Below are 14,850 nucleotides of genomic sequence, written 5' to 3' on the forward strand. Positions count from 1 at the left end.
TTCAAAAATATTGCAAATCATTTGAAAACTGATATAAATGAATGCTTGAGTAAACCCGTGCAAAACATGATAGTACATGTTAAAGAATCTTTGTAAACAAATTACGAATGTACATGTGTTGCTGGGTATAACGGACCTAACTGTGACATTGGTGAGGAAACGCTTTTTATTAAGTGTATAAAATCTTTCTGTTTCTAAAAATTGCATTTATTACATGACTGATATCAAATGATATACCTAAAATCGTGTCACTCAAAAAGTACAGCAAATAGATTGAGGTAATTTAATGATTTTTTGAACATTTCTATAATTGTCTCATTAGCGTTAAAGGCACGTTGTTTTACAATGCCATAACATTATGGCATGAAGTAGGAGACACAAGTTATCACAGTTTAGAAAATAAGAATCAACCTGCACTTCTTTAAATAGGAATATGCGTATCATTTCACTTTTTGAAACTATATTAATATTACATTGATACACAGCTTACTCCTTTATCTTATACAGATATAAACGAATGCTCAAGTAACCCGTGCAAAAATGGTGGTGCGTGTAAAGATCTTGTTAACAAATACGAATGTACATGCGTTGCTGGGTACAACGGCCCTAACTGTGACATTGGTAAGTAAAATTATTTGTAGAGCATATTGAATATAACTTTTTCCGAAGATAAAATATTTCTACATTTCTTACATAAATAACATCAATGTATCTACCCGGTGGCGTACCTTTTAAATGTCTACATAGGATTTCTGATTTTATGTACGTATGTCCTCCTTTTCTTACAAACTTGCTATTGTTTTATGGGGAAATAGATATGCTCATGATATAACATCATAGCATTTATCAATATAACATATTGATTTTTTTTGTTACTCATTTTAATATAACAAATTAACCAGTTTTTCCCCCAGTTTTTAAAAAGTTTTTTGTTTAAAAAACGGGGAGATTTTTTAAATTATTGTTAAACTTTTTTTCAAAGACTTTACTATTTTCCTTTATTTTAAAACAGATATAAAGGAATGCTGGGGGAAAAATCCTTCCCAAGAAGGTGGAATATGAAAGGGGATTTTGGGTTAAAAAATTTATGAATGTACATGGGGTTGCGGGATTATGAGGGAAAATAAAATGGAAAAGGGTTATTTTTGTTAAAAAAATAGATCACTTTTTAAACTTCTAAATCAATTAGAAGTGCAAAAAAACAAAGTAAAATAAATAAGATTTTTTCCTTACTCAGGCATTTTAAATATTACCCCGCAAAGTAATTTTTTCTTTATAATGTCATAATATTACGGTATGAAACAGAAGACAATATTTTATAACAGTTAACAACAAAAACATAAATCTGCACTTATGTCATTAGGAAATGACGCATTATTTCACATTGATCTTGATGAAACTAGATTAATATCACATTGTTACACAGCTATCTCTTTTATCTTAAACAGATGTAAACGAATGCTTGAGTAACCCGTGTAAAAATGGCGCTGCATGTAAAGATCTTGTAAACAAATACGAATGTACATGTGTTGCTGGGTATAGCGGACCTAACTGTGACACTGGTAAGAAAAGCAATATTTGTTAAGCACATTGAATATAACTCTCCCAAAGATAAATATAACTGCATTTCTTACATAAATAACATCAATATATCTACCCGGTGGCGTGTCTTTTAAATGTCTACATAAGATTTCTGATTTAATGTACGAATGTTTTCCTTTCCTGACACATTTGCTATTGTTTCATGGGGAAATAGATATACTCATATTACATTATATCATTATCAGTATAACATCTAATGTTTCGTTGTTACTACAGTTAATGTAACAAACATTAACCTGTTCTTCCCCAAATATGAAACGACTCTTTAATTCTTTTATTTCTGATAAAAACTGGAGATTTGTTATTATTGTGACATCTTTCTAGACATTACTATATCCTTTATTTTAAACAGATATCAATGAATGCTCGAGCAATCCTTGCAAGAATGGTGGAATATGTAAGGATCTTGTAAACGAATATGAATGTACATGTGTTGCTGGATATGACGGAATGAACTGTGAAAATGGTATGCATATATTTAATTTACTTGTCATATTTACCTTTATATTTTTGACAAATTTTATTCTGAAGTAAAGTAAAAAACAAAGAAATTGTTCTATCTCTTATTTTTTAATTTTTGTTGCTGTCAATATTACTGAAATACTATATATCGTCTTATAAATTATTAGACACACTTTCATCGCAAAATTAATAGTTTATGTTGTTCATGAAAATAGATCAATCTTGACTATCTTATCAATGAGTAATATCGTATCAATAGGCAGTAAAAAGTAAAATGAAATCACATTTTTCCACAATTTCAAAATATTGCAAATCATTTGAAACAGATATAAATGAATGCTTGAGTAACCCGTGCAAACATGGAAGTACATGTAAAGATCTTGTAAACAAATACGAATGTACATGCGTTGCTGGGTATAACGGACCTAACTGTAACATTGGTGAGAAAACGCTTTTTAATCTGTCTTTATAATTGCATAACTAATATAAAAAATACCCTTTATCGTGTTATTGGAATAGTACAGCAAATTGATTGAGGTAATTGAATGGAGACTTCCGATCATTTTTGTTATCCTTATCCTTCTTTGTTATTGTTTCATTAGCGCCCAAGACAAATTTATTTATTATGTCATAACATTACGGTATGAAACAGGAGACAATATTATATCAGAGTTAACAAAATTAACATAAACTGCACTTATTTCATTAGGAAATGACGCATTATTTCACATTGTTCTTTATGAAACTTTATTAATATCACATTGATACACAGCTATCTCCTTTATTTTAAACAGATATAAACGAATGCTTGAGTGACCCGTGTAAAAATGGCGGTGCATGTAAAGATCTTGTAAACAAATACGAATGTACATGCGTTTGCTGGGTATAGCGGACCTAACTGTGACATTGGTGAGAAAACGTTTTTTTTCTGTTTAGCATATAGAAAATAACTCTTTTTAAAGATATATATGTCAAAAATTTCATCAAATATATCTACTCATTGTCGTGTCTTTTGAATTGATACATCTGGATGTTTAAGGAAAGAAAAAGAGGTAAAAATTTTCAAAGGTATTGTCGGTACTTTAGATTTAATTTGTTTTATAACTTATGAGATTTTTATTGAAATGAGCGGTAACTTGATTCTTTCATAAAGTATTGGGAATTTTAGTTATTAGTTAAGAAGTTTTTTTTGTTTTGAAACATTCCCCTCGTTTTTAAAAAATATTGTGCACTCCTTCAACTTGCTGCGCTGGGTTTAAAGACATGCTGCAGCTGTTTTGACTTTATCTCCCATCTATATTGTCGGTAGGCCTTTCGTCGTTAAGTCTTTAGTTGTGCCGCAATCTCAGCAAACGATATTATAAATCTCCTGTAAGACCAGGCAAGTCCTAAGAACGCTCTAACTTGTCTTTTAGTCTTTGGCACTTCTACTTCTTTGATTCTTGTAAGCTTTTACCTTTCCATTTGAACAATGCCATTTCCCACCATATGTCCTGTAAAGCCAATGTTGTTATATCCTATATTACACTTCGATGGTTTTATGGTAAGCTCTCTTTATGCCAGTCTTCGGAAGAGCACCCGCAACATTGTCATATGTTCCGTCTAGGTTGTTGTCTGCCCTATCATTTTGTCAACACAGTTGTCAACATAATCACATCCTGACAATACATTCTGCATCATTCTGTTGAATGTGGTCCCAAAGTTAACAATGCCGAAAGGCATTTTCCTATATTAATAATTCCCTCTATCCGTTGCAAATTCTGTAAATCTGCGACATTTTTCGGCAACTTGGATTTGCCAATAACCATTGCACAAGTCGATCTTGGTAAATAACTTAGCATTTTTCAGCTTTGCCATGATGTAATCAACGCTTGCAAATGGTTCGGTGTCAAATTTGGTGACAGTATTCAGTCTTCTAAAATCAATACAAAACCTTTTACTTCCATCTTTCTTCTTGACTATGACTATTGATGCATTGTATTGTGACACAGATAGTTCAATCACATTAGCCTTTAGCATGTCTTGTATTTCGTTTTTTTACATCTTGTCTCTTAGCATATGGTATAGGATACTGCTTCACTCTTACAGGATTCTTGTCTGTTAATTCAACGTGGTGCTCTATAAGTGGAGTTGTTCCTGTTCGCTCTGAAAGTGCTTCGCTAAACTGTTAATATTGATAGGTCTTGCTTCCTCTGTTCAGGAGTAAGTCCTTCGCTGATGTTGACATCTTGGTATGTCTCTCCACTTGAGTAGTTTGGAAAGTCTAGGAGACTTTTCTCATATAATGCTCCATCAACGTTTCCTAAGATCTGACGTAACCATAATACATGTGACGTAGCATCGCTTTATTAAGAAGTTGGTTTAAGTCAATATCATTTAGACTCGAGGTCAATGTCACTTTATGTTGATCGTCAATTGAAAGACGGGAAAATTGTTTGTCATATTAAATCAAATTATGTCCCAAATAGTTTGTATTATTTTTAATATGTCTGAATGGTACAGAAATGAATTTCTTTAATTCATGATATTGGTTCATAGCAACTAAGGATTTTTTATTACATTACCTCATCACAGCAGGTGACGATCTTTTTACCTTTGACCTGTTTTAACTAAGTGATGTATTTCCCATGCGTTATATTTGGAATAATTCGTCCAAAGTATCACTGATTTCAATATGAGATTACAAAAATGTACAAACATTGAGCTAGCAAAGGTATAGAGACTAGGCGGACCGATGCTAGAATGCTCACGGAGACTGAAATTACTGTTTGATTGTATGATCAAAATAAAATTATTTATTTGGTAAATTTTCAATTGTTGTGATCGTGCAAAAGAAAGCCCTAGATAGGCTAACAGAGAGCTCAGTTTTTTATCCTGTTTTCGGCATTTGTATTCCATTCTAAAGCCTGTAAATGAGTCAAAAATTTCAATGTCCTCCTGAATAAGACAAAAAGGAATGTTAAAATAGTATGATTACACTTATTACACGTCTGTTTGTTTTACACTTAAATATCTGATTAATATTTCGAAAAAAATCCATCGAAAGCATTAAAAACAGCAAAATTACTGGAAAATTGCAGACTCGGTTTGAGTCTGCACATGACGGATATTAAAAAGTTCAACATCCCTCAATTTCCCTAGCACCGGAGTACTCACCAGCTTGAGCGTTTCTCAATTTTCAAATTGTAAATGTGATAGAATCAATGATCCCGAAGGACAAGAAAAATACAAGTGTTTCGAGAGTGTTTCAATAAGCTTATAGCCTCCAACACAATCGAACTAAAATAAATTTGTATAAACTAATTTTCAACACTTAAATGTGATAGAATCAATGATCCCGAAGGACAAGAAAAATATAAAAAGTCATATTTTTAATGATATCGTGTAACTCTAAATAATGTGCTAAATTATGACAAAAGTAGTAACTGTGCCTGCAAAATATTTGAAAACAAAACTGAGAAATTCTTGCTAAAAAAAAAAGGAACTAAAACCTTAAGTTTTTAACTCTTAGTGATCTGTAAATTGGAAAAAAAAAAAATTTTTAAAAAAAAGTTTAAAAATTTTTATTAAAAAAATTTGGGAAAAAAAAATTGAAAAAAAAAACGAATCAAAAAGCTATCTTTCTCAAAATAGACTCGGTTTAAAAATCAATTAAAAAATTAAAAGCCAAAAGATAATTTTGAAATTGGGGGATTTTACTTTGTTGAAACAAAAATTGTTTTTTTGGACGGTTTCTATATCCAACCGACGGAAATTTTTTCGTGGAATTTTGTACTGTAAAACAAAAATATAAACCTCATAAAAGGAGTTAAAAGTTTATTCTATCGTCTTTTGCAAAAATAAATCAAATTTTTGACTTTTATATTCGAATAAAAACCCCTATTCAGATATTAATGAATGCTCGAGCAACCCCTGTAAAAAATGGTGGAACATGTAAGGATCTTGTTAATAGATACGAATGTACATGTGTTGCTGGGTTTGATGGCATAAACTGCAAAAATAGTTTACACTTCTTATTTTGATACACGATCAGAATATTGTGAACATTCGTAGAAAATGTCATATGTTTTTGTTTTGAATCTCTATATCTAATTTTCTACAACAAAAATATTAAAGTTAAATAAATATCTATTGGAAAAAAACGTTAAAAAATAGGCAGATGTGCAAAACAGTAAAGTCCATTTAAACTCTTGTAACACTAATTTTATTAAACTGTATACCTTAACAGATATAAATGAGTGTTCACCTGACCCATGTAAAAATGGTGGTACCTGTGAGGATCTTGTTAATGACTATAAATGTACATGTGCTGATGGATATAACGGAAAGAACTGTGATATTAGTAAGTTTGCCAGAAATTAATAAGAATATATTAGAAGTAAAATTATATTATTATCATATTCTTATCCGGATATTTTATGTTACACATGACTATAAAATTGGATAAAAATGGATATTAAGTTAATATTTTAATACATGTATATATTATACGAATGTGTCCCCGGATTAAATGGAAGATTGTAGTGAATTTATTGTTAGCACAACCAACAAATCTTGCTAAATATGTCTAGATATATCCATCTGCTGAATCGAGAAGATGCACTTATTTAAATGTTTATTTATATATGATTAGAATAACTCATACATTTATCACATATCAATATGAAATGAAATTTGTCTTCTCCCGTTTAACACGATTCTCACAAAACTCGTCTTTATTGTTTGAATTTTTTGAAATTATTATTTTATTTTGGATGTTTATATTCCTAAAAATAATAAAACTATGATTTTGATTTTTTTAGATGTAAATGATTGTTCACCGAACCCATGTAAAAATGGTGCTACGTGTAAGGATCTTGTAAATGACTATAAATGTACATGTGTTGATGGATATGACGGAACCGATTGTGATAATGGTGAGACAGCTTTTTCTAATTATATAATCAGAACAACATAATTTACTGCCATGTCACTTTAACAATATTTCTTTTCATAGCTTTTTTAACAAATGAAACAATCGTTTATGACTACGAATTAGGTGACTACTATTAACTTCGAAGTAGCTATAGTTAAGTTCATAATAGTTTTTATTATTATGCACTTTTATTGTTAAGAAATCAAGACAACAACCAAGTCCCCTAATCAGAAATTGGCACGAGCTTCTGTCACCATGATATTTCCAGTCCAGTCAAGTTTCAATGTTACAGATCCAAAATTAAAAGATGATGTAAAAAATCAGGTAATTATACTAAAAGTTCGTATTTTGCAACTTTTTATAATTAAAGTATTTTTCAACACCACAAAAACATTTTTTAAACAATTCTTTACAAAAACAAGAGCCTTACTTCTTTGTCTTGGCGGTTGCAGTGAGGTTTTGAACATAATGTTAAACTCAAAGTAGTAAACCAGTTTGACGTGCATTTCCCATTATTTGCATTGCTAAACTTGTATAGGTATTCTTTTAACATTCATTGAAATAACATAATAATCATTTGTTTTCGTGTTGTTTGATGTCACATCTGCTTCCTGTGTTTTAAGCAGATATTGTTATTATCTCAAATTATCAACAAATCTTTTATACTTTTAAACATTTATTTATGTAGCGTATATGTACTGGAATGTTTTTTTTTTATTATTTTTATTGTGCAAATGTTGTTTTTATTTTCTTTTTGCTGTTGTTGTATACTATTGCGTTTTTATAAATCGTTGATTTGTTTATTTCAGCTGATGACACTATACAAAGATTATATGGGAGAAACATTGAAAGATTTAGTAATTAAAAGCATAAGGTAATTTATATAATATAATGATCCGTTTCTGGTAATTGTTGTTTTTATTGTGCTAAGGCGTTGTCTTTCCGTCTGTCCGTCCATAGATATGATAACTCTTAAAGAATTTCAACGATTATGTTTATACTTAGCATGTAAGTATACTTTATGAAAAAAAAAGATTAAGTTTGAATTTCGCAGCAAGCAACTGACTATATATGTCCCTTTTTAAGCAAATATTCTGCGAAATTATTGGTTTCCGCAGGATAATTTTTCTGAAGAAATTTCGTGATTGTGTTTTTATTTGGCATGAAAGAATGTTAAATCAAAACACTGGTTATGTTTATTTCATGCTACACTAAAAATATTTTTTAGAATTATCCCCCCTTTTTAAGATAATTTTTCCCGAAATTATTGATTTCATTAGAATAATTTTTGAAGGACATCAATGTTTGTATTTGTATTTGGCATGCATATTATGTTTTGTTATATTATGATTTTGATTTTATCTGCAATCAATTCATTATAAACTCAGTTATGCCCTTTTTTATGCACACACGTATCTTAAATTATCTTCTCTTGCATATATTTCACATTTGACGAAACATCATCCTTACTGTGCTAAGCTATCTATCTTGAACTTGATACCTTCTTCTAAAATTCCCATCGAGCGTAAGTTGCTTCGCCTTAGCGGAGCTCTTGTTCTTTAAATTAATGATAAATAGTACAGGAGTTATAGCATTAACTTTATCCGGAAACACCCTGTGATACCTGATATCTGAATAAATAAATTATAGTACTACTGTATAAGTATATAAAATTACTGTTTATTTCTCAGTAAAGGAAGTTTGGTGGTTGATTATGAGTTGATATATGCCAACGATACATCAGCTGCTTCAACTAAGATAACCGAGGTCAATATAGCTCTGCTAAGTGGAGGAGAAATCATAAAAGTATTAAATGAAACTGTTTCAGCAACGTCCTTGAAACTTAATGATGTAACAGGTAAGTGGTTGCAAGTTGTTTTTTATAAATTAAATATTATGAATATTTCCTTCTTGATTTATATGGAGTCTAATTATATGTTGAAAATAATCATAAGTATTCTCTTAAACCAAGCGATTATTTTAGCTTGTCTTCAAACAGATAAAATATAACCGAATCTTTATTTTGATTCAGGTTGCAAAGATAAGAAGCATACTAGGTTTTTTTCATCTGCTTTGATAAATTTAATTTACAAATGAATTTAAAAATATATAGTGTTGTACCATGAATATGATTGTAATTGTTGTAATCTTTGCCAGTGTAACTAACTCTAACAAGAATGTAATTTATCTTTCAGTTACTAACACTTCAGTATCAGATGATAAATCAGTGTGTAAAATGTACGAAACACTCAAAGGAATGTGCCCTCCTTATCACCATTGCTCTGTAGTGAACAGACAGCCATCTTGTGTGTAAGTATAGATTAACAGTTTTGATTTCTTGAATGCCGTTAGGTTTTTTTCTTGTAGTTTTGCTAATTTATGGACTTGTTATCTATGGTTATCACTTTATTGTCATTTATCATGAATAAGATGAAAGATAAGCAAGATATAAAATTAAACGTGTTTAACATAAAAATTATTTAGAGAAGTAAAATAAACCAGGTTGTTTTTATTGCCTAGAAAATTGAAATCTATTGAATTATTAAGTTGTCAAATGGAAGTGTACTGTAACAGGTGATATTTAATTGCAGGTTTAAAGAAGTATATGATGAATGTAAGTAATGGATCAAATATGAATCTTCCTAAAGCTTGCCCGGTTTGTTGTAAAACAATAATTGTATGAATCATAGTTTTATCAGTTAAGATCTTAAATGTTGTAGAAAAATGATAATTGATTAGGATGAAATAATGTTGTAACGAAGTTAAATCTTTAGCTTCGTATGAATGATTTCATTAATGCTTAGCTTTTTATTGACAATAAATATTATCATTTTATCCATATTTTTCAAATATTTGATGAGAAAGATGGGAAAACATTGCATAGCTCTGTCAATACTGTTCATCATACGAAAGTCTTTCATTTGTCTTTTACCTTTATATTTGCTTCATTTCATATTTCTTTTATTTACAGCTGGTTTGACGTTTGTGGTCATTGTTGTTGTTTGTGCAATAGTCGGGCCGATCATCATTATGCTAATTGCCTGCTTAACGATTCGTAAGATACGAATCAAGGACAAGTTGGAGTATAACAGCAACAATCATCAGATTATAAATGAGTAATTCTCGCTTTTAATATTTGCATATTTATTTGTATAACAATCAATAAAACATATCTTTAATTGTACAATCAAATTATTTAAAAACCTATAAAGATTACTAAACGATAGATTTCCTTCCGTTTTTTTTTCAATACGAATGAATATTTCAATTATGATCATACAAATAAAACACGATTTTCTAAATCTAAACAAAGTCAAATGGCTGATTTACAACTTTTCAGATTTAAGAGTTCAGGTCATTGGTTCATTGGTTCGTACGGAAACCAACTAAGTGGCCGAACTTTCAAACCGGACAGTTACTTCCCAGATCATGACGTCAACTTCAGAAGATCAAGTGGATATACTTGTTGAGTACCCTGCCTGCAAGTATGGACATTACTAGACATTAACATTCACAATGTCACAATTACGTTTATATCTCGAAGGAATTTGTAAGCTGGGAAATCAACAACATTATATGCAGTATAATAATCAGTGAAGAATACTGAATTTATTATGGATTTTCATACAAAACGACGTGTTAACATTTTGCTTTTGTTGTATGTGCGCATGTTGTATATTAAAATTGAAATTTTGATTTGATTGTCAGTTGTTCGTTTTAATACTTACAATAAAAAGCTATGTTATTGAATATTGCTTTCTAAGAAAAATGTATAAAGGAAAAGATAGTTCAAATATATAATAAACAAATTGAAAGTAAGCTAAAAAACGTTTAAGAATAGAATAGAATAGAATAGAATTTAAAGGAATGTTATATAACATAATGATTTAAATACTTATTCATATCTATTTAGCATTTCATGTAAAAATATATCATTATTATTAATATAAATGAAAAAAGCTTTGAGTAAAAATAAAAACCTGTAAGTAATTAAAAATAATGTTAATTGATAGAAGAATTTAAACTCGTGTACCTGTTCAATTTTAAATTGAGGCGTATTAAATTATTATCGTTTTTTAAATGTTTTGTTTTGTTTTTTGCTACTACTATTAAGTTTGAAGTTTACATTTAAATTATAATCGTTTCACACAAATCATAACATTGTATTACAAATGTCTTTGCTAAATATTATTTTCTGTCGAGCGTAAAGCAAGTTTGATTTTACTTTACATCATCCATATATTTTTATTCTGTGTATTAAACGTGTATATAGTGTAACGTAACTGTGTTTCACCCTGCAATTGTACATTATCTGTTTTATTTCGTTTGTTTTAACATGTATTTAGTTTGATTATTAGAAGAATAATGGGCTGGGCCTCGTTGTTACACTGGTTTACAGTTATAAGCTATTTCTTGTTTTACATTGTATAGAGGATATTTGTTTAGTTCAGTGTAAGATCGGAACATATTTTACAGAGTGAGCACCACGAATGAAATATGAACTTTTGGTGTTCACGAGGTGAAATATTTCCATCTTACATTAAACTAAACAAATAATCTTTTTATTATATGCAAAGAAACGTTTAAAAAGATTTAAACCTAGTACTAAATGAAAAGGGCGCAAAATAATAATACAATGTGACATCATTTACGACGTCACGTCATTAAGCTAGTTTCCAGTACTGTGAACGTTTGTATTTCACTGAAACAACGTAACGGGCTCAAACATTCAAAACAGTGAAATTAGCAAATTGATAATTTCACTGTTTATAACAGTGAAATTAATAGTTTTTATTGCACTAATATATTTTTATCATTCACCGAAAAGCATGTAATAAAACTCATCAATCTTTGACCCATGACTCGATTATGGATTTCGAGATAAACATAAAGTTTTGCATGCAATATCAATCTCAAAAACAAAAATAAGGTATTCACTTGGATCTTTTTTAACATTTCTTCATGATCATACTTGAAGGTGGCTGTCCAAAGTTCATAAATCAGGCTATTTGTAAACTTAGAAAATTATTGGTTAAAGTTTTGCATGTTCATCAATCTCAGAAAACGATTTAAGATATCCACATGAATTTTAATACATGTCTTTGACAACATAATTTCTAGTCAATATCAGAAGTCCATCATTTTTACATGGGTTTTGCCTAAATAATGGCCTTGTGCGTTAAATGTCAATTTTAAATACAAATTAGATCTGCATTTACATATTCCTTCGTTATCATATTAGATGACTCTGACATGCATTTTGACTAAATAATGGCCCTTTGTGATTTAAGAGAAATCATGGTTAAAGTTTTGCATTCAATGTTAACCATCAACTTAGAGGTATTCGCTAGATACTTATTAAATATATTTGAGATCATTATTGGAGATCCCTTTCCTCAAACCAAATTCTGTTTTGGTAGTCATCAGATTAAGGGGTTATGTAAACTTAATTCTTAGTGATGACTTTGTGCATCCTTAATCTTTTAAAATAACTGAAGGTATTCACTTGAAATCTAATCAATGATTTCGAAATAATAAATTATTTTCCAGTGTGCTATAATAAGATCACTGTCCAAGACCCATAACACAGACAAGTATTTTGAATGGATTTTGTGAAGTGACCCTATATAAATATCTGAGACTATAGTATTTCGAATAAAATCTTCGTCTTTATTATTGAAGGCTATCACTTGTTTTTCAATCAAGCACTTTTAAAATTCAAGCGCTCTGACAGCTTTTGTTTATGTAACACACGTTCATCATTATATTTATTTCCTTTTCTGTGTTGTATTTTAAATGTTCATCATTTGTTTTTCGCTGTTTACATTTTAATTATATGCAAATAAGAACCATGATACAAAGAGATTGCTCATAAGAAAATTACAGCAAGTATAATTATATTGTTGATTTTTTATTGTTTTGTACAGTCTCTTAAAGATCCTGTAACTCAATTTTATGATTTTTTATATCATAAATATGATGCTCAAATAAAGATTTTATCAATATTGTAAGTTGTAAAAAAGCATTATTTATAAAGATATTACCGAATTTACATGTAAATAAAGGGAGGTAATTAAAAATTTATTTGAAGTCAAATTTTTCAATAAGAAATGAATGCATATATTTTAAAGATTACTTATAATGCAAATAAATGTTTGCAGTAGAAATTAAACATATTATTGGATGTTTGGAGATTACTTATATAAATATATATATTTCACTTAATTGTTGTTACATGCTTAATAACAACATGCAGGATCTTTAACGCTTGCAAAGAAGACGCAAATAGCAATATTGCTTTTAGATATGAATTATAATTATACAATATATAATTATTTCTATTAAAGATATATTATGCTCAAATATGATGCTAAAAATACTCATTTTACAGTTACTGAAGTGTTCTGTTTCCTTTTGTTTTCAAATACCTTTTTAACATGTTTATATTCACTTTAGTAACCTTTGTTATATATACAGAATAAAAAAAAAATTATTTGTATTAGAATTGTTTATGACGAATAAATGGATTGAATACAATAGCTTAATGTTATTTATGTAAGACCCAGGTCAAGGTCCAATCATAGTTAATATGCAGTTTGGGTTTTTGTCAGATTCATAACTTCTACATGTCAGATGGGATTTCAAAAAATAACATATTTCGTTCACATGAACACGACCAGTAGAGTTCTAGTAGAGTAGAAAATGTGTGACATTCATGACTCAAAGGTTATTGTCACAGCAGGATATGAGCCAAGCTGTTTTGTAATGTATTATTTAGTGCAATAAATGGCAAGGATAAAGGCATATCCTTCCAAAGATAATGAACTTTTGGTCCACATTCGCACGCGGAGAAAATAAGACATGGCATAAAATCATAAAATTAAAATAAAGTGAGCTAGACACGATTTAAGCATTATGTATATGGACGGTTTGCAGTCATCAAAAATAATAATCTCAAACTAGTCAGCATGTGTAAGGGACCATTTTTCGTCGCCCTTAGAAGTGCATGATAAAGGTGTGAAACTTAGAAAATGATAGAAGAATCTCTAATACTCTCTCATTATAGCAAATTCAAAATTGTTTTAGGCAAGGTTTGATTGAGACTGTTCATTGACGAAAGTGGTAAACAGAGCACAGACCTGAGAAGAATTCAACATTTAAAATGACATTTTGCTCATTTTGTTAAGTTGAGATGAATAAACAATAGGTTTCGAAAAGTCTCTAAAATAAAGGTAATTAATAAATAATTGATGGTAATTTGTATGATAAAATATATGACCTATTTAAAATATAAAAGGACTGTCCTTCACTTTAAAAAAAAACGTTAATGGTAAATTCCAAAAAAAATATTTATAGAATGTCCCTATGTGTCATATGACTTATCATTTTACATCTTGAAATAGAAAGTAGAACACATAAATGATAAATATTCACGTGTGCACTACTCATTTAAACTGGTTATGTTAATTTAAGATGATAATTTTGATAAACCGTTAATGTGACACGTTCGATCCATTCGATGAAAAGCGGCGTATATACCCAAGGTACAGAATCCATGTACCCTAAAAGATAAAAGAATTGGCGGAACAAAAAAGGTGGGATGAATTTGGAAAGGGGATGAATTTCGTTCAGAAAAAAGATATGAATTTTGTTTAATTGATTTTTACGCTGAGCGAAGAGTGAGCATATAGTCGCTGCTTTGTCCATCCGTCCGTCCGTTTATCTTGCCAAGGACATAACGCTGGTTTGCCTAATTTTGGAGTTAATGCCATTCGTTCATTTCGTTGTCTGGAACATAACTCGATAACTATAACAGATATCAACATGAAACTTTGTAGATCTCATTAAGTAGAAAGGCAGTGCATAAGAAC

General features: G+C 29.6%; 1 protein-coding gene across 11 annotated transcripts in view; it reads left to right on the top strand.

Moving 5' to 3' along the window:
* Positions 1 to 12,723, top strand: part of LOC132732950 (fibropellin-1-like) — a 35,390-nt gene extending 22,667 nt beyond the window's left edge. For 3 of the 11 annotated variants that reach the window (XM_060719482.1, XM_060719477.1, XM_060719480.1), the window contains 12 exons: positions 1,449 to 1,562; positions 1,955 to 2,068; positions 2,391 to 2,504; positions 6,293 to 6,406; positions 6,867 to 6,980; positions 7,179 to 7,303; positions 7,789 to 7,853; positions 8,671 to 8,837; positions 9,175 to 9,289; positions 9,571 to 9,593; positions 9,951 to 10,095; positions 10,320 to 12,723. In XM_060719482.1, coding sequence (XP_060575465.1) covers positions 1,449 to 1,562; positions 1,955 to 2,068; positions 2,391 to 2,504; positions 6,293 to 6,406; positions 6,867 to 6,980; positions 7,179 to 7,303; positions 7,789 to 7,853; positions 8,671 to 8,837; positions 9,175 to 9,289; positions 9,571 to 9,593; positions 9,951 to 10,095; positions 10,320 to 10,449 — 1,340 coding nt within the window. In that variant the 3' untranslated portion in view covers positions 10,450 to 12,723. Of the gene's footprint in view, positions 1 to 102; positions 152 to 507; positions 622 to 1,448; positions 1,563 to 1,954; positions 2,069 to 2,390; positions 2,505 to 6,292; positions 6,407 to 6,866; positions 6,981 to 7,178; positions 7,304 to 7,788; positions 7,854 to 8,670; positions 8,838 to 9,174; positions 9,290 to 9,570; positions 9,594 to 9,950; positions 10,096 to 10,319 lie in introns of all 11 variants that reach the window. The other 8 variants (XM_060719483.1, XM_060719478.1, XM_060719487.1 and 5 more) reach the window with 7 other exon arrangements.
* Positions 12,724 to 14,850: the final 2,127 nt, after the last annotated feature.

The sequence above is a fragment of the Ruditapes philippinarum genome, unplaced genomic scaffold, assembly GCF_026571515.1.
Source record: "Ruditapes philippinarum isolate M1 unplaced genomic scaffold, ASM2657151v2 ctg13925_1_1_1_1, whole genome shotgun sequence".
Taxonomy (NCBI): Eukaryota; Metazoa; Mollusca; class Bivalvia; order Venerida; family Veneridae; genus Ruditapes; species Ruditapes philippinarum.